This window comes from Hyaena hyaena, unplaced genomic scaffold, assembly GCF_003009895.1.
Source record: "Hyaena hyaena isolate Hyena2069 unplaced genomic scaffold, ASM300989v1 scaffold_1256, whole genome shotgun sequence".
NCBI classification, from domain to species: Eukaryota; Metazoa; Chordata; class Mammalia; order Carnivora; family Hyaenidae; genus Hyaena; species Hyaena hyaena.
Window position 1 is genome coordinate 450,771 of NW_024081878.1, and position 22,145 is coordinate 472,915.

Sequence of the window (22,145 nt, forward strand, 5' to 3'; positions counted from 1 at the left end):
CCAAGAGTTCAAATGAAAGGGATGAACACCAACCACACACAGTAACTTTATATAACCTGTCTTTGCATTCCAAAATTAGTTATTAATCTTCATCACTCCTTTTTAATTCCCACTTTAAAGAGCTAAAATGAGCAAAAAAACCCATTAGTCATCTTATATATCTCCTAGTGAAAGACACTAACATGAAAATTAAATGCTGAAAGATGTTATTTTCTATAGGTCTTAGTGATGTAATTCAAAGTCTGTAGTTTGCCAAATAACTCTCTAAGTGAGGTAAAATATTAAACTTGAATGTTTTTAAAAAAGAGGGCACCTTGGTGGCTCTGCTGGTTAAGCATCTGACTCTGGATTTTGGCTCAGGTCATGTTGTCACAGTTCATGAGTTTGAGCACCACGTCTGGCTTTGTGCTGACAGTATGAAGCCTGACTGGATTCTCTCACTCTCTGAGAGATTCTCTCACTCTCTCTCTCTCTGCCCCCTCCCCTGCTTATACTTGCTCACTCTCTCTCTCTCAAAATACATAAATTTAAAACAAAAAGGAATGCTAAGAAGAAAAAATTATTTGAAATTTTCAGTCTCTGGAGATAAAAATAATTATATTTGAATTATCATCTCACTATCCTATTTCTGGACTCTAATAGAGATTGTACAAACTCTTAAACTGTACTTATTGCCAAGAATCAAATTATATAAGCAACCTGTAATGTTGCAATTAAAACATACATTAGATCCACAGATATTACAGCTAATAAATAAGGTTTATAGGGATGTAATGAATAAAATCTGTAGGTCAAATAATTTCCAGATTTTGATCACTATAGCATGGTTATTCCAGGGAATGTCTTTCTTTTTAAGAAAAAACATTGAGATACTTAAGGATAAAAGAGCATAATGTCTGCAACCTTCTTTTAAATAACTAAAAAATATGCACACACACTTACACATGTATGTACATATATACATGCATACACAGAAAGAAAAACAACAAAGACAGACATTAATATTTGGGAAGTGTGGGCAAAAGGTATATGAAAATTCTTTGTACCATGCTTGTAACTTTTCCAGGTTGGAAATTATGTTAACATAATTAAAAACAAAAAGTCAAAAGAAAGTATTTATCATCCTTTTTATTTTTTATTTATTTATTTATTTATTTTTTAATGTTTTATTTATTTCTAGGAGAGAGAGAGAGACAGCGTGAGCAGGGGAGGGTCAGAGAGAGGGAGTCACAGACTGAAACAGGCTCCAGGCTCCGAGCTGGCAGTCAGCACAGAGCCCGACGCGGGGCCCGAACCCACGNGAAACAGGCTCCAGGCTCCGAGCTGGCAGTCAGCACAGAGCCCGACGCGGGGCCCGAACCCACGAACCGCGAGATCATGACCCAAGCGAAAGTCGGACGCTTAACCGACTAAGCCACCCAGGCGCCCCTATCATCCTTTTTAAATTACTCTTTATCATAGGTAGGGTGAGGAGAGAAGTAGAAGAAAGAAGATGACATATAATGTGTTTAGTCTCAAAAACCATCACAAGGAGAAACACTTAAAAGGTGGAAATCCTGAGAGCTTGGGATCACTGTATTCTGAGAAACTTCCAAATGAAAAGCTGAAATGATGACTGGCAGAAGAAAAGAGCACAAAGAATTTCTTCCTGAGTACTAGAAAAGAACACTCCCAGAGACCCAATCAAAGCATACTGGGAGGTGATATACTAAGCTTCCAGGAGTCTCAGATCCTGAGTCAGTGTGTACTCTGTACAGTTATATGAAAATCATGATAGGCCATAATTGTTAAATGAATATTTATTGCAGATTTCTAAACTATACGACAAGGAAAGGAAAAGTGAAAGTACTAATCAACTGGAGTTTTAACTTCAAAACAATGTACTCCGATGATGAGAATAATCTTCGTGAAGAATTACCAATATGCACATTGTGGATTATGCAGATAAATACTGACACAGATCTACCCCCTGTCCTCATGCAGACTGCAATCCAATCTAAGGGGGGATGTGGCTGGAATAATAACTATGGTGGAAGGGGGTCCCTTTAGGGGTTAGAAGCATTCATAGACAGAAGCCACCCTTAGACTACAATGTTAAAAAATTTTACAAAAAAAACCCAACAGCTTTTGAAATCGTTATTTATGACTAAAAGGACAGGTTTCTAAAGCAGTGAAAAAATACATTTGGAGCTACAATCAATCACTCCATAATTCTGGGAAAGAACACTATGAGAAGTTAAGGAAAGGGGAAACTTCCAAAACTCCATTTGGCTAGAGAACTGGATTACACGTAAAGTTAGTAAATAGAAAAGAGGACCACAGAATCAGAAGAGACGGCAGAAGACAGGCCCCAGGAGGCTTACAGGACAGGTGTTCAGGAGTTTGCTCCTCTCTCAGAAGACAAGTGGGAGTCAATGGAAGGCTTTAAACAAGAAGTGCCAAATGCACGATGCATAAATGTAAATGCAGAGGCTAATTATGTAAATTCTAATGGGAAAGAAATGACAGCTCCTTTAAAAAGGTGAGTGCAAACTCATTTTAAGTTAGTAACACAGACTTGAGGGCATTTAGTCCTATAGTATTATCATTACTATAACTCTTGATCTGCTCTTTTGTGTGTGTGTGTGTGTGTGTGTGTGTGTGTGCGCGCGCACGTGCACGTGTGTTAAGTGAAAATGGGCCAGAGGTCAGACAAGCCAGGCACAGATGTTACCTTTGAGGATTTATGATAACAATGCTGTGATAAGAAATCTTGGCATTCCTGTTCATTTGGGAAGCAACGAAAAGCTTATGTTGGACTGTATCTGTTGGCTTAGCCCAACTCAGATATGCTCTCCTAACTCTGACTTTGAGAACACCCTTTCTGCTATAGAAGTCTTACTGTACTTCTATACAGTAGACTTCCGTATACTGGTAACCAGATACCAGACGATGTCCAACGAAGTACAACTGGAGCCAGAGGGTAACTCTCAAGATACAAGCTGTTCTTGACAAGAGCTGGTGTGAGTGGTGGCTAGACTGGCTGGAGGGGTTTTTCATTCTATTCAGTTTTGATATTTAGATCAGGGAAGAAAAGCATTATTGGGATTTACTCAAATGCATGTAAAGGACTCCAGAGGTGACCTACTGAAACACTACTGTGAAGCGATGTGGACAGTATGGTGGGTACGTTGGCCGTCAGCTACCACCCATAGAATATGCATAAACTCTGAGGCTAAATGGAAATCTGAAGCAGCTGTGTATACAGACAGCCCCTCCGTTGCTGCTTTCTGCTGTTCCTCATCCTATCATTGTCATATGTGCAATGGACTCTGCTGCATGTTTTATTTACATTAACTCGCTGAACCCTCAGAAAACCCCTATTAGGTTAGTTCTTTTACACATCCCTCCCCGTAGCCTGTCCAGAGGCACAAGATGGTTACCTGACTTCTCTAAGGTCACACAAGTACTTAGCACCAGAGCTGAGAGTAGATCTCAGGCAGCCAAGCTCTGGGAACTTACTTTACATACTGCTTCTTTGTGCTTGTTATACATGTGAAGCATGTATGCCCATTTTTAAAATATATTGGAGAGGAGAAGTCATGGCTTCAAATACAAATATGCAGAGTAAATTTAAGGTAGTTAAAACAAAACTATTATTTTTCAAAAGCATGAGGCTGTTTCCTGATGAAGAATTTCCTAAAAAGATGGGATTCAGCATTCACTGAAAATAGGAATACACACCAGGAATTCTTTTCATTTAAAATAAATGTGTTGTAGTCTTGAAGAAACATTTTTAGACTATACAAGCCAGGCATTTATAGAACAAAAGATCTTCAAAATTCCTCAATGCTAATTTATGAAATCAAATATAAACAGATGATATAGAGTTTCTAGTAAACCATATCAACCACTTGCTTTTTAAAAATCTATCACCATGTCAACAAATCACAGTAATACACCAAGGGGAAAAAAAATACAGTTGAGGGGAGAAAACACAAAACAAAACCAGGATGCTATTATTCAGCTCTATACTTAGGTTTAACACAAGCTATCAGTCTTTCTTTTCATGAACACTAAATTGAGAAGAGAAGAAAAAAAAAAGAAAAAGAAAACTACAGATCAGTCTTCATAACCTGAGGCTAGAAGAACTTTGAATCCTGAAAACCTCAACTGACAATCTGAAGCCTCTCGTCGCTCTCTAAAGGACTGCATGCATTTCATCCTGACTGTTTTCTTCCTGTTTAATCATGCTGCTCCTTGGCTGTCCTGACAAACACCGGCAGAGGGGGTGCAGCCCAGGAGCTTGCCAGCCAGGACCAAAGGTGACAACCACACTTTCATCTCTAAATCTTTCCAAATAATTCCTTTTTCCTTCCTAAGGGTAACACCAGTGTGGCATCTTGAGAGAGGAAAGAAGGAAAAAAAACAAACAGAACTTTGTTTCTTGATAGTTCAACATTTTCATTTTTAAGTAGACATTTACTGAACAAATTGCTTTGTGTCAGCAATTATATTTTTTTTTAATTGGAGCCTGGTTGACATGTCCTGTTATAGGAGTTTCAGTTGTACAACATACTTCTCAGGTACAAAACAGTGATTTGATAACTCTATATATTACGCAGGGCTTGCCGTGATAAACACAGTTGCCATCTGTCACTATTTGTCAACATTATTGTAATATCACTATGTTCCCTATTCTGTACTTTTCATCCTCGTGACCTAATTAATTCATAACTGAAGGTCTGTACCTCTTAATCCCCGTCACCTCTTTTGCCCATCCTCCCCAACCACCTCCCCTCTGGTGACCACTGATTTGTTCTCTGTATTTATGATTTTCTGGTTTTTTGTTTATTTGTTCATTTGTTTTGCTTTTTAGATTACACATATAAGTGAATTCATATACAGTATTTGCCTTGACTCATTTCACTTAGCATAATATCCTTGAGGTCCATCCATACTGTCCTAAATGCCAAGATACCATTCTTTTCTATAGCTGAGTAATATTCCATTGTATATACACACCACAACCACATCTCCTTTATCCTTCTATGGATAGACATTTAGATTGCTTCCATAATTCGGCTATCATAAATGATGCTGCATATATCTTTTTGAATTACTGTTCTTGCTTCCTTTGGGTAAATACCCAGTGGTGCAATTACCAGGTCATAAGGTATTTCTATATTTAATTTTTTGAGGAACCTCTATCCTTTGTTTCACAGTGGCTGCATCAATTTATATCCCTACTAGCAGCACATGAGGTTGTCCACATCCTTGCCAACATCTATGTCTTGTCTTTTAGGTACTAGCCATACTGACAAGTGAAGTGGTTGATCACTAATCCCTAATGATTAGTGATGTTCAGCATCTTTTCGTATGTCTGTTGACCAGCAATTATATATTTTTAGGCACAAATCAAAGACAAAATATTGACAAATCCCTTGCACTTTTACACTGTAATAACTTGATTAGAGAAATGGTCATTTATTCAACAAATATTTATACATAACAACTATGTGTTGACACTATTTCAGGCACCAAAGATTAGCTAAGCTCGAGTAAGCCAGCAAATGCAAATGCCCCAATGAGCTTTTACTCCAGAGAGTGGAAGAAACAAATCAATAAAGGAGGGGTCATCTTCATGCCATAAATGCCATGATGGAAATAAGCAGCGCCCAATGAAACGAAAGAGCTGCCAGGGACAGCATTCCATAGTGGCACTAAACTGTTGCCTGCAAAGTGAGAAAAAGTCAGACTGAGGGAAGTATCCTCCTTGCAAAATGAACAGCAAGTGCAAAAGTCCAGAAGGTCAGAAAAGAACATGACATATTGTAGAAACAGAAAAAACCAGTGTGTTCAGGCATGTAAGCGTAGGGAGGAGTAATATGAGATCAAGCGGGGAAGGGACAGAAAGGTGTTTTAAGTCACAATAAGGAACAGGGCTATATTCTGGAAAGGGAAGCTGCTAAATATATTCAAGCAATGAAAATATAAGACCTGATTGTGAATTGACAAATCATTAAAAATGATCATGAAATCTGCTTTTGTAGAATGATCTGGAAGGAAACTAGGGTACTTACTGGAAGACAAATATGGGGGGCACTGCAGCCCAGTCAGTACATGATAGGGCTAACTGATTCAAGATCTATTTTGAGTCTGAAATGATAGAACTGGCTGACAAACTGGATGGAAAAATGAAGACCATCAAAGAGTGCATTACTAGATTATTTTCCAATAAAATAGTATCTTTTGTGCTACATAGCCAAAGTACAAAAGCTTAATTATATAGTTCTTAAAATAGGATGTTCCAAAATGAGAAAACACCCCTAATTTAATTACATATACAAAGAATCCACCAGTTTCTAAATCCACAGTTAATTTATAAAAGATAAAAGGAAAGAATGATTTAGTTACCAATTTCAAATATTAATTTATTCCTCAAGTGATTAAGAAAAGCAATCTATTTCGAGGATATACCAAAACAAACCAGTAAGTCTACAAATATTATAAGCACGATGTTTATTTTGTATTTTATTTTTGCCAAAAAATAAATGAAAGCTTATTTTTAACTGATGAGTGCTTATGATACACTTAAGTTTTAGAAAGAAAACCTCATATTTCAAATTCCCTATTTCATCTTTTTATAAGTAACTGAAGGGTGAGTTAAGATCTCCCACTATTCAGAAAAAATAGTCTAGAAAACCTGTAAATTTATTTACAAGTACATTAACTGCCTGTTATCCAATTATTTTAATAATTACTACAGTCAATTCACAGATTATTCAGGTACTCCCCTCCCCATTTCTGACCAACTGCTGACCACCTAAGGGTAAATACTAAAGAGCACCAGAAAATCTCTAGAAAATCTTCATTTATTATTGGTTATATTGAGTAAAGGAAGGTATTTAAAAACCAATTGCTGAAGGAACCAGAAACATCTAAATTTAAAATGTCACCCAGCCATCACACTTGGACCAGGTCAAAGCATTACAATAACTATAACACAAATCAGATGTACAATTCTGTCTCTTGCTGAGTGTCTCCATTTTAATTATGAGACTTATAATCAATGTACATAAAGTCCCTAAAGCAATGCTCTACACATAGTACCTGCTCACTAAAGGATAGCTACTATTTTCTGGAAAACCTAATAAAAAAATATAATTCTACTTAGGGATATCATTTCCTTGGGCAAAAAGCATTTATACTGAAATAATCACTTTAAGTGCACAAGAATCAGGATTAACAACCTGAAGTGAGTTTTTCAGCCTATTGTTCCTTTGATAAGAGTAGTGTACCTGGATTATACCACCTAGGGAATTAAATCTAGGCTCCTCAGCCTCTAAACACCCAATACCAATTGGCCTGTACAGCTTAATCTCTCTTAAATTCTCTTTGTTCCAGCAGGACAGATCTCATTACATTTTTCTACCTACATTTCTCAAATTAGTTCGTATGTATTTAACAGTGAGCATGAGACCTGTGTCTTATTCATTTTTGTAATCCTTAATTCTTAACACAGGCCTGACACAGGAGCTGGATGCAGAGATGGATATATGCCTACCGTGACTGCTCAGATAATTCCCCAAACCTACAATAAGCTGTTCAGTTAAATTACTTCCTATCACTTTTTGAAACCATGCTTAAGTTTGATTCTACTTATATATGCATACACTTATAATCAAAACTGAATACTTCATATCACTTAGTATGCCAACAGAACAGGTACTGGAAGCTTGTCACTTCTGCCTTTGTGTTGACATTTATCTGTATTATCTCACCAGTTAGGGTGTCTGTCCATAAGGAAAAGGGCTGAGTTTCACATTTCTTTAGAATAACGCTTAAATCCTGAAACAGAGCTGGTTGGCCCTCAAGTAGACATCAGTGAATTCTGTTGAGAATTCATACAGCATTCCAACCCAGTGGTAAATCCCTGCTGCAGCGCAGGAAATACTATCTGTGCCTTGAAGCATTTAGAAAATCCTCAAAAAGAAAAGATTTCTCCATTGCAATATCAAATCTAACATCTTAAGGGGGGAAAAAATCGAAATTTAAACATAATTGTTTTGATAATGAAATAAAGTTTTATCAGATAACAAAACCTAAAAGAAGCAGAAAAGATACCTTCAAGCAGTTTTTTCTCTGAAGAGACTTTAGAAGCAGTGGTAGGAGCCTGATACAGAAAGTCACAGAGGAATGTGGATTGGGAGGGCTCTTGACCTAATCCACCTTCGGAGTGAATGTCATGCTGAGGGAAATCTGGAAAAATTACAGAAATCATACCTGTGAAATCTAAAATGTATGTGACTTATTTCCCTTTGCTTATGAATATACAGGTGACTTCTGAGCTAAAAGAAAAGTTACTTCAAATTCACTACAGAATAAATACACAGAAATATTTACTTTGCATAGAATTTGCAAACAAGCAGTCATGTTTATTATTCACATACGGAAATTAAATTTGGTGAAACGATTATGTGGGATTAACTGTTTTAATTTTTAATTTGTAAGATTAAAGAAATAGAAAAGATTTATTTCCTAAACATTTTCCTTGAAATTAAGCCAAACATGGTCTTCAGCATATTCCATCTTTTTAATAATCACACTTGTCTTCATTCTGACAGTTCTTTTTATCTGAGAAATGAACAGACTTGTGCTTCAGTAATTTCAGAGATACATGGAAGAGACCAGGCTGAGACAGGGACAGGGACTAACCTGAGAATTTGTTATGGTAGAGAAACTCCATCTGCAGACTCTGCCCTGCCTTCTTGGCCAGCAGATAGGGGGTGCTGTGCACAGGGTCTCCTGTTGCACACATGACATCTGCTCCACTGAACAGCAAAGCCATTGTTTCCAGAACATCTGGTTTCACTACAGCAGCACATAGAGCCTGGTTGTTAAAAAAAAAAAAAAAAAAAAAAGACCTTTAAAGGGAAGAAAATGCAACTCTAGCTATTAAAATGAGTGAAAGTCTACCAAACCATTTATAAGATGAAGTCCACATTCCTTTTAACCAGGAAAACTAATAATAAGTATGCCCTGAAATAAGCAATAGGTTCAAAAGGACTGCTTTGTATGCATGTAAATTACAACCTAGTTTTAATCTAGTTTAATCTAGTGTAAATTACATCCAAGTTTTAATTCATTGTTCTATTGCTGTGATGTTCCAAATCTTCCAATCCTTTGTAGTTGCTCAGGAAGACATTTTTTATGCTTATGTACTATGATAATGGCTAGTGCTCCGAAAATGCAAAACATTTAAAATGCAGTTAATCAAATACCTATTATATCTTTTTATCATATGAATGTTGAATGTATGTATTTTTCAGCCTAATCAAGATCTATATAATTTTTGAAACTATTGCTGTGCTTTGGGAATTTGAAAGCGTGCAAAGCAAACCTAGTATCTTTCCTTTTGTGTGAAGTAATAGGGAAGAAGGAGGAAGAGCAGGCAGGAGGTAATAAAACAATAAGAATTACTTACGTTATATATCACTGTACAAATGCTAGGAACCGCTGGAACCTAACTGTGTTGTTGTTCCTTTTGCTGTTACCTCGAGTAAAGCTGCCTTCACATCTCTTCTTATTCCTTCTTTCTTACTTTTACTGGTTTCCCATTTGCTTCCCGACCCTGTGATTTCAGCACCCTGACTCCATCTAATGTTTTAGCCCAGGACTAATTCACCATTTCACCTCCCTCTTGACAGGATGCACCTGGACAGATCACTGGTTATTTTACTCACTGTAATGCAACTTCCAAATAATTGCTCATTAAATATGCCAATAGGGAGTTCAGGGTGTACAGCAAAGAGGTCTCAGGATGCATTCACAATTCCAGCCCTGGATGGTCAACTATTAATAAATGTACTTATCTTTCCTACCATAGTCTCACCAACCAAAAGAATTTCCTTTCCATCAGGATCAAACAGCCTGACTCGTACCTGACTTTGCACTAATTTGCTAGGTGACCTTAGGCAATCCCTTCTCCTCCCTGGGTCTTAGTTGACCTCATCTGCAAAATGAGGGTGCTGGAAAAGAAGCCAGCTAACATCTCATCCACTGCAATAGCCTTTGACTGTCTTCCCATTTAATCATGTGTTTACTCTTATTCTTTCATCTGCTCACTGTTTTGCTTCACAGAACACAGTATTTGCTATGGTGTATTTACTGGACTCGGGCTGTTCATGGACAGTCTACCTGACTACCACTCTAGTGAATAAAAGAAGCACCTTTACATTTTAGCACAACTGTATTGCCAGAACCTGAAAAAGAACTCAGACTTATAAGTGTGCAATGAATATCTATCCACCACAACACTTAATGGGAAAAAGATAGTCTCTTCAACAAATACTATTGGAAACTGGATAACCACATACAGCAAAAATGAAACTGGAGCCCTACCTTATACCATTCACAAAAATGCATTCAAAAAAGATTAAAGACTTAAACATAAGACCTGATACCTTAAAACTCCTACATGAAGACACAAGAAAGGGCTCCTTGAAATTGGTCTTGACAGTGACTTTTTGGTGACAACACCAAAAGCACAAGCAACAAAAGAAAAAAATCAACAAGTGGAACTGTATCAAACTAAAAAGCTGCTTCACATCAAGAAAAAAAAATCAACACAACAAGAAGAAAACCTACAGAATGGGAAGAAGTATTTGCAAATAAAACTTCAGATAAGGAGCACAGATCAAAAATATATAAAGAACACACAAGCTCAACAACAAAAACACACAATTCAATTAAAAAGTAGGCAGAGAAAACTGAATACACAGTTTTCCAAAGAAGACATCCAAATGGTCAACGGTTGCATAAAAATATGTTCAACATTATTAATCATCAAGGAAATGCAAATCAAAACCACAATGAGATAAATCTCATACCCAATAGAATGGCTGTCATCAAGAGAACAAGAGATAACAAATGTTAGTAAAGACATAGAAGAAAAAAGACCCATTAAACACTACTAGTGGAAATGCAAACTGGTTTAGGCACTAGAGAAAGCAGCATAGAGGTTCTTTAAAAAATTCAAAATATAACTGCCATATTATCTAGCAATCTTACTTCTGGCATATATATCCAAAGGAAATAAAAACAATATTAAAAAGATACCTGCAATCTCTTGTTATTAAAGAATTATTCACAATGGCCAATTATGGAAACAGCATAAGTATCCATCAACAGAGGAATGAATAAAAACAATATAGTATAGTATTCCACAATGGAATATTATTCAGCCATGACGAAGAAGGAAATCCTGCCATTTGGGACATGGATGGAACCTGAAGGCATTATGCTTAGTGAGATTAGCCAGACGGAGAAAGACACTTTTTACATATCACTTATATATAGAATCTAAAAAAACCAAACTCCTAGGAACACAGATTAGTTTCCATGGGGCACCTGGGTGGCTCAGTCAGTTAAGCATTCAACTCTTGACTTTGGCTAATTATGATCTTGTGGTTTTTGAGTTCAAGCCCTGAGTCAGGCTTCGCACTGCCAGCATGAAGCCTGCTTGGGATTCTCTCCCTCTACTTCTCTCTGCCTCTCCTCAGCTCACACACACATGCAGCCTGCGCTCTCTCTCTCTCTGTCTCAAAATAAACAAACTTAAAAAAGACAGATGGTGGTTACCAAGGGTTATGAGGAGGGGAGAGGTGATGGGGAGATGTTTCTTAAGGGTACAAACTTGCAACTAGAAAGTAAGTAACTTCTGGAGATATAATGCACAGTGCAGTGACTGTAATCAATAATGTTGTATTATTTATCTCAAGATTGTTAAAAGATCTTAAATGTTCTCAATAAAAAAAACCAATGATAATTATGTGATGTAACAGAGGTGTTAGCTACAACTACAATGGTAATCATATTACAATATGTAAATGTATCAAATCAATAAGCTGAATAAACTTACACAGTGTTTTGGTAAATCACATCCCAATTAAAAATATATATATTCAGGGGCACCTGGGTGGCTCAGTCAGTGAAGTATCCAACTTTGGCTCAGGTCATGATCTCACAGTTGATGAGTTCAAGCCCGGCATCATGCTCTGTGCTAACAGTTTGGAGCTTGGAGCCTGCTTCAGATGCTGGGTCTCCCTGTCTCTCTCTGCCCCTCCCCAGCTTGCTCTCTGTCTCTATCAAAAAATAAATAAAAATAAATTTAAAAAAATTAAAAATATATATATTCAATAAAATAAGTTTTTTATATAAATTATTTGCTGACATTAAGAGTATCATTTAAGATACCCCACTTTTAAGATACTTTTAAGAACCCCACTGTAGAAATAAATCCTAATTGGTAGACTTCTCTGTAATATTTTTAGGAAGAATGCAATTGCTAATAATTAATGTAAGACTTATCTAATGTCTGAGCTCATGGAACTTGTGTGGTGTGGCAGAGAGGATTTTATTTGGGGGCATCAGTATACCTACTAATAAGATAGCAATCACCATCAGAAAGAAAGAAACCACTGGAAGGAGATATGCCCTGGTGTCCAAACATTATCAATTACTTCCTCAAATTCACAATTTACTATTCATATGTTTATGTATTATGGACCTCTGGAACACAGAATTAATCCTAATCCCTCATTAACATTACCCTGTTATTATTCCAGGACTATGGTATAACTTGTCAATTACAATTTAATAATGTAATTAGCACCAATGAAACCACCACCCAAAATAAAATTAATAATTTATTAATAAATGTCTTAATAATAACCTATATAAATAATAGCTCCCAAGTCCCTCCCCCATGCCATCTCCCTCACTCTCCTCTACCTCAAGTGCCCATTCAATCCTTCACTTTTTGTGTGCCATTGCCTTAAAATCTATTGGTGGCCTCACTTTGCTATTACCAAAGATGTACAAAGACTAAAAACTTAGTTTAGGGGAACTTACCTGATATGTAAGTCAATTGTATAATATAATTTCTAGAGAAGTAGTTTAGGGGAACTTATCTGATATGTAAGTCAATTGTATAATATAATTTCTAGAGAAGTATGAAAAGGGTCTTTATGTGTTTATTTTCCAAGATGTTCAGCATGATATTTCTTATTTGAGGATTTTTATCCATAAGCACTGCCACTAAAAGCATGCCAGAAAACTGATAACCATGAAAGAATGTATTCTCTAAGCACAAAAACAACAGGCATATAAAAAGCACATGTATTAAGTATCTTTACATAGACAAGCCTCCTAACACACAGGAAGTCGAAGAAGCAATTTAAAAAAAGAAAGGAGGCAGGACGCTTAACAACTCCTTTGCCAAAAGGGTGAAGAACAAGTGGGCAGCATAAAACAGGCACAAGTAGATCTGGAATCACTCAGCCAAAGGAAAATAACACTCAGGCCAACAGCACAAAGCAAACCACTGCTTCTAAAAATACACTGAGTAAAGGATGTAGATTTTGGTGACACAATGTCAGCACTGTACGAACTGAAGTTATGTTTAGTGTCCTGTCCCGAAAATAAGGGAAGTTGTCACAGTTTTAAGAATAATGGACTAGGTGTGATGATGCCAGGGTTGCTCAGTCAGTGAAGCATCTGCTTCATTGAGCCCACTGATTTGGGCTCAGGTCATGACCTCACGATTCCTGGGATCAAGCACTGCATCACATGGTCAGTGCAGAGAGCCTGCCTGGGATTCTTTCTCTCTTCCCCTGTATCTCTACCCTGCCCCTGCTCACAAGTATGCATTCATATGCAAGCTCTCTCTCAAAAACCAACAATTAAGTATGGGGATAAAAAGAATAATGGACCTAAGTTACCTAAAAACTCCAGTTATTAACAAAGAATTTATCCACCACTGATAATGAAATTCTTAAGTAAAATAATGGTAAAATCAGTAAATAGTACAATCTCAAAAATGGAAATAAAGTAACATTAAGCAATACTTTTATCAGACGGCAAAGGACATTTTAAAATTCTTTTCAAAATCCTTGACATGTATTTAAAATTTTTTTTTTAATGTTTATTTCTGAGAGAGAGAGAAAGAGAGAAAGAGTGAGAGTGAGTTGGGGAGGGGCAGAGAGAGGGAGACACAGAATCTGAGGCAGGCTAGAGGCTCTGAACTGTCAGCATAGATCCTGACACGGGGCTCAAACTGAGGAGCCATGAGATCATGACCTGAGCCATCCAAGCCTCCCCCTTGACACATATTTTAAAAGACATCAAGATCCACGTCTATTGTTAAATATTTGTTGATACCTTATTTAATTCTTCTTTGGTGAGAGATGCCAGTAGGGTCTTCCTGAATCTTCCTTCTTTGTACTTCTGAGTGATAAAGTTTTTTCTCTTTTCTACAGGTGAGTCCATGTGTAATTCTTCATCTTTGTGAAGATTACCAGCCCAAAAGTCATTTGCTCTTTTGTTTCCAATGACAATAAAGAGCTGAATTGTTAAAAAGTTATGAAACAATATTAGTTAATAAAATGCATTTGAGTTTGCAAAAACCTGACTCAAATTAAAATATAACAGTATAAAATATGCAAAAACACAGGAAAAACCCAAATCTTTCAGGAAGATGGAGTGTGAAAGCAGATATTATTCCTATTTTAAATACAGCCTCGTTGCTTTTAATAACAGTACAAGATTAGCTAGGAAAGAAACTGCGAGCAACCAAATTGCAGCAAAGGCATTATTAATTTTTGAAGCTCACATGGAGACAGATTCATTTAAAATGGCTGAGTAGGTGGGTTAATGTGGTTGAGAGTGGTACTGGCATCCAAGAAGAAAATGGAAATGGGAGACAGAAAGTCAGATGAGCGCAGTTAATAACAGAGCATGGCCGAAAGAAAAATAGAAAATTCTGCCAAACGTTTTCATTCACTTTTCTAATATTTTATCTATGCTGGGTTACAAAGAAAGAAAGAAAATTTTGGCTTAGAAATAAAAAAGCTGTCAAGCCTTTAAACGTAGTTATTACTATTAGATTCCTTGTACTTTTTATTTTTAAAATAACTATCTCATTTAAGAGGCATTCTAAAAGTTGAAGTCGAAAGCTACTACTATCAAACAGGCTGTAAGCCACTTGTGCAGTGTGGTGAAAACTTTCTCACGGAGCTCCTAACATAATTGTGCCACCCACTGCCAGCTACTACCGGACCCCTGCTGACCACTGCCACAGGTAAGTCAGACTTACCTCAATGAGTTCATTGCTCCAAATGCTGGCATCCATTTTTAGACTTCTAACCTTGGAATCTTTTGGTCCTAAAGATCTATGTTGTCCTGAAGGTAAAACACAATTATACTTCTATTTTAATTTATGTAAATGGGACTATATTTTTTAAAAAATGTCTATGTGTACACGTATGTGTGTAGGTATATATCAACTGAAAACACCCCAATATCTACTTTCTTTAATGCCCATAGCATCAAGAGTAGTGGTGGTAAGTTTATAGAAATCCCAACCCCAATGAAAATAAAAGTAACCATCTTCACCACTACCCTGTGGTGGTATAAAACTACAGTCTTAAAACTATGTATATATGTGTATGCCTACGTATATGTGCATATTTATGATGTGGTAATTAGCAATTACTGGTTATCAAAACTTTTATGACAAGTGTGTTAAGTCGCATGTACGTGAACATGGATATCATTGTACTCCTAGAAAGAAAACCTAGATGCGTGGTCATAGAGGTCTTGGAGAAAGTGAGCTACATCCTAAACTTTACTTTCCAGCTCTACCAGGTGTGTGCTGGTCCTGGGAATTCAAAAGATGTCTAAGAGTTGATACATCCTCCACAGATCTATAAATAGTCATTATAGAGGATGATAAGGGCAAGGCCAGAGTTGAGGACAGGTTTCATTGAGTGAAAATGGAGGAAGAGCACAACCTTAGCTCGAGAAAAGACTAGGATGATTGCTTCAAGCCCTTAATATTTTTCGAGTATTACATATTACAACTCTAATAAACATGGAACTAAAAATCTGAAGTGGATTCTTTATTCTATGCTTATGCCTGACAGAGAATAAAATTCAGCATTCTACTCTCATCAACTCAATTATGCTGCATAAATCATCAATCAGTCATTACAGGGCACCGAGGACTGTGTCAGACGCTTTCTAGGCTGAGAAGGAACAAAGGTAAACAAGACACTGTCTTTATCTTAAGGGTTTTTTGCCTATGAGCATGAAAGCTCACTCCTCTTTCTACATTTGGGAAGAGGTTCCTTTCTTCCTTTTGTTAAAATGGAAACTTCTCAGAGCACCAGGTCCTAAAATCCCAATGGCAGAAAGATGCATAGGTTTGCATTTATAAAGATGACCTGAAGGTAACACAGAAAAGGGTCAAGCTCAGAAAACAAGCAGAAGAACTGGCAGGAACCCTTGGGGTAGCAAAGGCAAGAAATGACAGGAATCGAGTTGAGGCAGGAGGAGAAACAAAAGGGGGTACAGATGTAGAGATCCTGAGATGATAAGAACAGATGGAATTTGGTGAGCTTTAAGGAAGGGGGAAGGGGCAGGAGGCTCTCGCAGGCTTCAGGCTTGACTACAGGGTAGACAGTATTGATTCTGACCAAGATGTGGAATATATGAGAATGCTCAGTGTTATGTAATGAGTTGGGCAGCAATAACAGCTCCATTTATGTGTTTTATTTATTTATTTATTTATTTATTTATTTATTTATTTATTTTTGAGAGAGAGAGAGTGCTTGCATGAGCAAAGGAGAGGAAGAGACAGAGGGAGACAGAGGATCCAAAGCAGGCTCCTCACTAAGAGTGAGATCATGATCTGAGCAGAAGTGGGATTCTTAACCAAGCCACCCACGTGCCCTTAAGAGATCCATTTTTAACATGCTGTTTTTGAGCTATCACGAAAATCCAAAAAGAGACTCCAGTAGGCAGACCTAAGGGTACGGTGTTCAACAGGGTGAGAACTGCCCACTTAAAAGTGACTGCTGAATTTAACTGATAAATACCATCAATCAGGAACATCAGAGTGAAAGACAACTGAAGATGTAACCCAAAGGAACACAAGTATCTTAGGAGCAGACAAAGGAAGAGTAACCTGAAAAAGCATGACCAGAGAATTAAGAACACACTAAGAGAAGATGGTATCTTAGGTTGAGGGAGGAGGGAAAGTCACAGAGAGACACGGTGGTCAAATACTGCAGTGTCGAACACTGCCGAGATGACAAGAGAGGAACTGACCACTCACAAACTGAGAGAAAATGCATTGGTATATACAGTGAGAACATTTTTACTGGACTACAGAGAAAAGAAAACTGATTATAGAATGAAGAAAAAGTAGGAGTGAAAGAAATGAAGAAAATCTGTGCAGAATTCTATTCCTGAAAGTACCCGGTCTATGAAGGGAAAAGGGGACAGAGAATGGTACACAGAAAGTTTTCCGGAAGCCAGTGTCGACAGGACAGACTTGCCTGGGTATACACGCTGAAACAAGAGAAGCCATGGTTTCATAATTACAGAGAGGGAGTAAGTGATGAGATGAGGATCTTGAGAAGAGAAGAAAAAAGCAGGGGAAATAAGTAGAAAGAATATCCTTGAACAATACAAAAGCTCTCTTTCAATGAGCCTGGAAAGGCAAAAAAGGTTGGGAAAAAATACAAAGTAGAGCGGGGTTAGCTGATGCTTCTTCTTACTGCTATTGATGTTAATTACGTCCTGACAAAAATCTTGGTGTGCTAAGAAATGTGGAGGCACAGAGCTCTAGAAAAGACAGGGCTTGGTCCCAGTCTTTGCTCGAGCTGAGGTTGTGCTCTTCCTCCTTCTTCCCTCAATGAAACCCATACTCAACTCTGGCCTTGCCCTTAGCGTGCTCTACCGAAATTACTATTTATAGATCTGTGGAGGATGTATCAACTCTTAGACATCTTTTGAATTCCCAGGACCAGCACACACCTGGTAGAGCTGGAAAGTAAAGTTTAGGATGTAGCTCACTTTCTGCAAGACCTCTGTGGCCACACACCTAAGCTGTGCGTCGGGTGTTCACAATTGTGAACCCCCAAGTACACTGAACTGTCAGATGGTCTGTAAGCTGTAAAGTCACCATAAGGTAACCAGTCATAGTACCATTTCCATCATAAACCTCAATACTCTTCAGAAATGCTTCTACATAAAAACTCTCATTAAAAGAGATAACAGATCTGGTACACCAAGTTTAGAGCTCAGAATGACCTTGATATGAAATAAATATACATCCTAAAAAATATGACTGGGGGAAAAATAGGCAAATCACACAAAGATCCAAGTGTGTTCAGGGTACATTATGAAACACACTCACCTTAAAATCTAAAAATGTCAACAGTGTCTTCATAAATTCCACACATGGACCAGTAGGCACACATAATGATTACATGCTTAAAAATCAATTTCTACATCTAAGTCATGCATAAGAGAAGAGTGGAATGAGAAGATATTTCTAAATTTAATTTAAATGTAATAAGCTTTCTCTGTTTTTATTTTTCCACAACTGTTAGCTGAAACACATCACATAGGACAATAAAGAGCATCCGGTGACAATCTGCCACCGAACAGTGACAAGCATAACTTATCACTAATAACCTGCACACTTCTTACAGATGACAACACAGAGATTGATGGATGCCCAGTCAGGATCTGGGGCTTTGCAATCTGCACAGCTCCTGTTGGACTCATTGAACCAAATCTTCTCAGCTACTTCATAATCAGAGAGAGTTTCTGCTATTGATTGCTGCACAGCTTCAATCCACTCTTGTTTCTCTTTCTCAGACTCGGCTGTAAAGCTGCAACAATTAATGTTTCTGCATTATCGATCTCCCTTGTAAAGGCCAATTAAGCAGTATGTTCAGTTTGCATATTCATTTCACTCACAAATTAAATAGCTGCTGAAATATATGGCTTCCAGGCAGCTGAACAGTCTTTTCTGTTAAAAATCATCTAATTTAAAAACTACTTTTTTCCCTTTAGCATCCCACATTGCTTATGAATCTGTTTACATATCTCAAACCAAAACGAACATGCACTTTTTTCTGACCAGGAGATTAAAAATTGCTTTCTGAGGTCAAGAGCTTAACTGAGAGGCCATGCGTCCTAAGCAGTGGTTATATAATAATCAGTGAGAAGCTGGCGGTTTCAGAGTTTCAGGACTATTGGATTATTTTGCCAGGAAAGTGTTCCCTGATAGTCTGAAACGAAATTACCAAAAACAGCCACCAAAATTTTGATTTTTTTCATTCTTAAAAATAGACTGTCTTTTTTAATTAGAAGAACGTCCAGATGGCTTTAAGAAACTGAGAAATCAAAAAAGTTTTAAGTGATTACTATTCTAATGGAATTCTAACTCATTTTTAGTCATGTTCTGATTTATCCTAATTCTTAGTATTTATTGGATACCTGAGGAAAGGGATAAAATAGTAAACACAGGCTCACTCTAAGAAATGTTTACTGAGTACCTACGATGCACCACAAAATGTGCCACAGGACTCCAAACTAAGTCAATGACCTGCAAAATGTTCACATTAGAATTTTCTGTTCTGAAGATGAAAATGTTTTGAAAAATAATGAAAATAACAGACTACTAACACTGCAAATAATCCATGAGGAAACATAGAGGAGACTACATGGATATTTTTCAAAGCACTTTCTGTTTCCATCATCAGTGTAATATTCAATAAACCTCCTAGGTGGTTTCTATTTTATTACAAAGAGGTTGGTCACAGCCTATAGTTGCTGGTACACAGATTCTAAAACCCTTGGAATGACCTGAATGATAAGTGTCTTTTATAGGCTTGTGAGATCATTTGTGGCTGGAGGCCTAAATAGTTTCAGGATGGGAGCTGGTCAAGAGAAAAGACCAAGCCAAGACCAAGGAGTAAGGGGGTTCGACATTTCAGCCCAGACCAACAGGGAGAGGTGCTTGCAAGTATTCAATCAATCATTCCTACAGAATGAAACCCCAATAATATATACTGCACAACAGAGTTCAGATGGGCTGGTGAACACACTAAAGTGCTGAGAGGCTGATGTATCCAGGGAAGGACAGAAGCTCTGCATCACTAACCCTTGTACCCTGTCCTGTGTGGCTCTCCCATTTGGAAGTTCCTGAGATGCAGTCTTTATAAGCAACTGGTAATAATAATTACACTGTCCTTCTGACTTCTGTGAGCCACCCTAGCTAGCAAATTACTGAATCTGGCACAGCAGGGGTCGTGGGAGTCCTGATGTGCAGCCAAGTTGGAAAGAAGTGTGGCTAAGGAGAGGGTCCAAGTCCGACTAGAGTCTGATGTGAGGGCAGCTCTGTGGGACTGAGACCTCAAATGCGTGGGGTTTAATGCTCAATCCAAGAAACTGCTGTCAGAACAGGACTGAATTGTAGGATACCCACTTGGTATCTGGAGAAGTGGTTGGGGTGAGGAAAAAACACATATATTGTGTCAGAAGTACTGTGAGTAAAAACAGTTCAGGTAATGTCTACATTTTCAGTTTAGGTTTGAATCTGCATATGTGAAAATGAAGTTTCTTATTCTTTAGGTGATTTTTTCCTCAAAATTTGAGCCACTAGACACATTCTGACAGATAAAATGAGTAACAGACTTGGGAATATTTTTGAAATTGCTAGGTAATTGTTAATCCTTCAAAGGCCTCTGACAATTGTCTCTGACCTGCAAACTACCCTGTGATATGCTGATTATTTGTGACAAATGAATTAATATGGTTGAGCTCACAGATACTGACTTATGCCTTTTCTGTGTGCTAGAGCTATGGAGTCAGTATAGATTATTAAAGGATGTTAGGAACTTTACATTTTGTTCTTCCTGTCTTAAGAAGCAATTACAAGAATACCATAATACAATACATATAATGAAATATTAAAAATATCTGATCACTAAGGGGCACCTGGGTGGCTCAGTCAATTAAGTGTCTGACTCTTGATTTCAGCTCAGGTCATGGTCTAAGTGTTCATGGGATGGAGCCCCATTTCAGGATCTGTGCTGAGTGTGCAGCCTGCTTGGGAGTTTCTCTCTCTCCCTCCCTCTGACCCTCCTTAATCATGCTCACTCATGTAGTCTCTCTCAAAATAAATAAACATTAAATATATAAATAAACATGTGTGTTTGTGTATACACACACACATACATACATATATATATGTATATATATATATACATATTTGATCAATAAGTGCGATGAGATCCATCACCATCATTTTAAGCAAGAGTTCCTTTTAGGAAATCATTATGGAAAAACTGAAATCAGGGATTGATTTTAGAGGATTGCATTTGATTAGGCTCAAAAAAGATAAATAAAAATACAGCTTAAAGACAATGTAATATTCTTTCTTTATTCCTTTAAAATGTGAAGGATCTTTTTATATACTTGTTGATAAAAAATTAATATATTTATCAAGCCTTAGTTACTAAGAAAAAAATACATTCAGTAAAGACAAGACTCAAATTTCATGAAATTAGCTAATATCTTTGTAGGCTGTGTGTAATAATTCAAGTCACTTTTACATGGTGTTTTTATATACTGGCTAACAAGATAGACAATAACAGAAAAGAACCAACATAATTTTACTAAGTGATCCGTAAGAAATAAAATCACCACTAGCCATGTAAAAGTAGATCACCCAAGCTTTCTTGGAATAATACAAACACAAACATTTGAATATAGCTTACCTAAAACTCCTGTAGGGAGTGATTATTTCAAAAGACTGTTTTACAGTTCGAACCACTTGCTTTACGTTTGCGACATTCATAGGAATTATGGTAATACCAAGTCCACTCTTAAAATCCTGGTTGGGAGAAAAACATTAACACGTTATAAAGAGACAAAATTACAGATTTGGAGAGTACCACTATATTCTCTAAAATCCAATAAATCCTACTAAATTGTACTACACATATATATGTGGAGTTAAATGAGTCATTAAAAATGGATTGACAGTGATCTTAAGTAGGCACTTTAAATACATGATATGCATTACCACGTGCCTAGCAATTTTCTAGTAGGGGACTCAAATGACACTGTGAGGTTGGTATAATTACTATTTATAAAACAGAAGGGGATGGGGCGCCTGGGTGGCTTAATCGGCTGAGCTTCCGACTTTCGCTTAGGTCATGATCTCGCGGTTCGTGGGTTCGGGCCCCGCATCAGGCTCTGTGCTGACTGCCAGCTCAGAGCCTGGAGCCTGTTTCAGAGTC

The 22,145-nt window shown here is 37.3% G+C and overlaps 1 protein-coding gene across 1 annotated transcript in view; it reads right to left on the reverse strand.

Moving 5' to 3' along the window:
- The window catches only part of LOC120224774 (arf-GAP with Rho-GAP domain, ANK repeat and PH domain-containing protein 2), a gene marked incomplete at its 5' end in the record, with an annotated part of 120,794 nt that extends 99,058 nt beyond the window's left edge, over nucleotides 1–21,736 (reverse strand). Inside the window, 6 exons of the mRNA XM_039223039.1 lie at nucleotides 8,107–8,241; nucleotides 8,698–8,872; nucleotides 14,203–14,385; nucleotides 15,137–15,222; nucleotides 18,526–18,725; nucleotides 21,621–21,736. Of these exons, the coding sequence (XP_039078970.1) occupies nucleotides 8,107–8,241; nucleotides 8,698–8,872; nucleotides 14,203–14,385; nucleotides 15,137–15,222; nucleotides 18,526–18,725; nucleotides 21,621–21,736 (895 nt within the window). The remainder of the gene's footprint in view (nucleotides 1–8,106; nucleotides 8,242–8,697; nucleotides 8,873–14,202; nucleotides 14,386–15,136; nucleotides 15,223–18,525; nucleotides 18,726–21,620) is intronic.
- Between the last annotated feature and the right edge of the window lie 409 nt (nucleotides 21,737–22,145).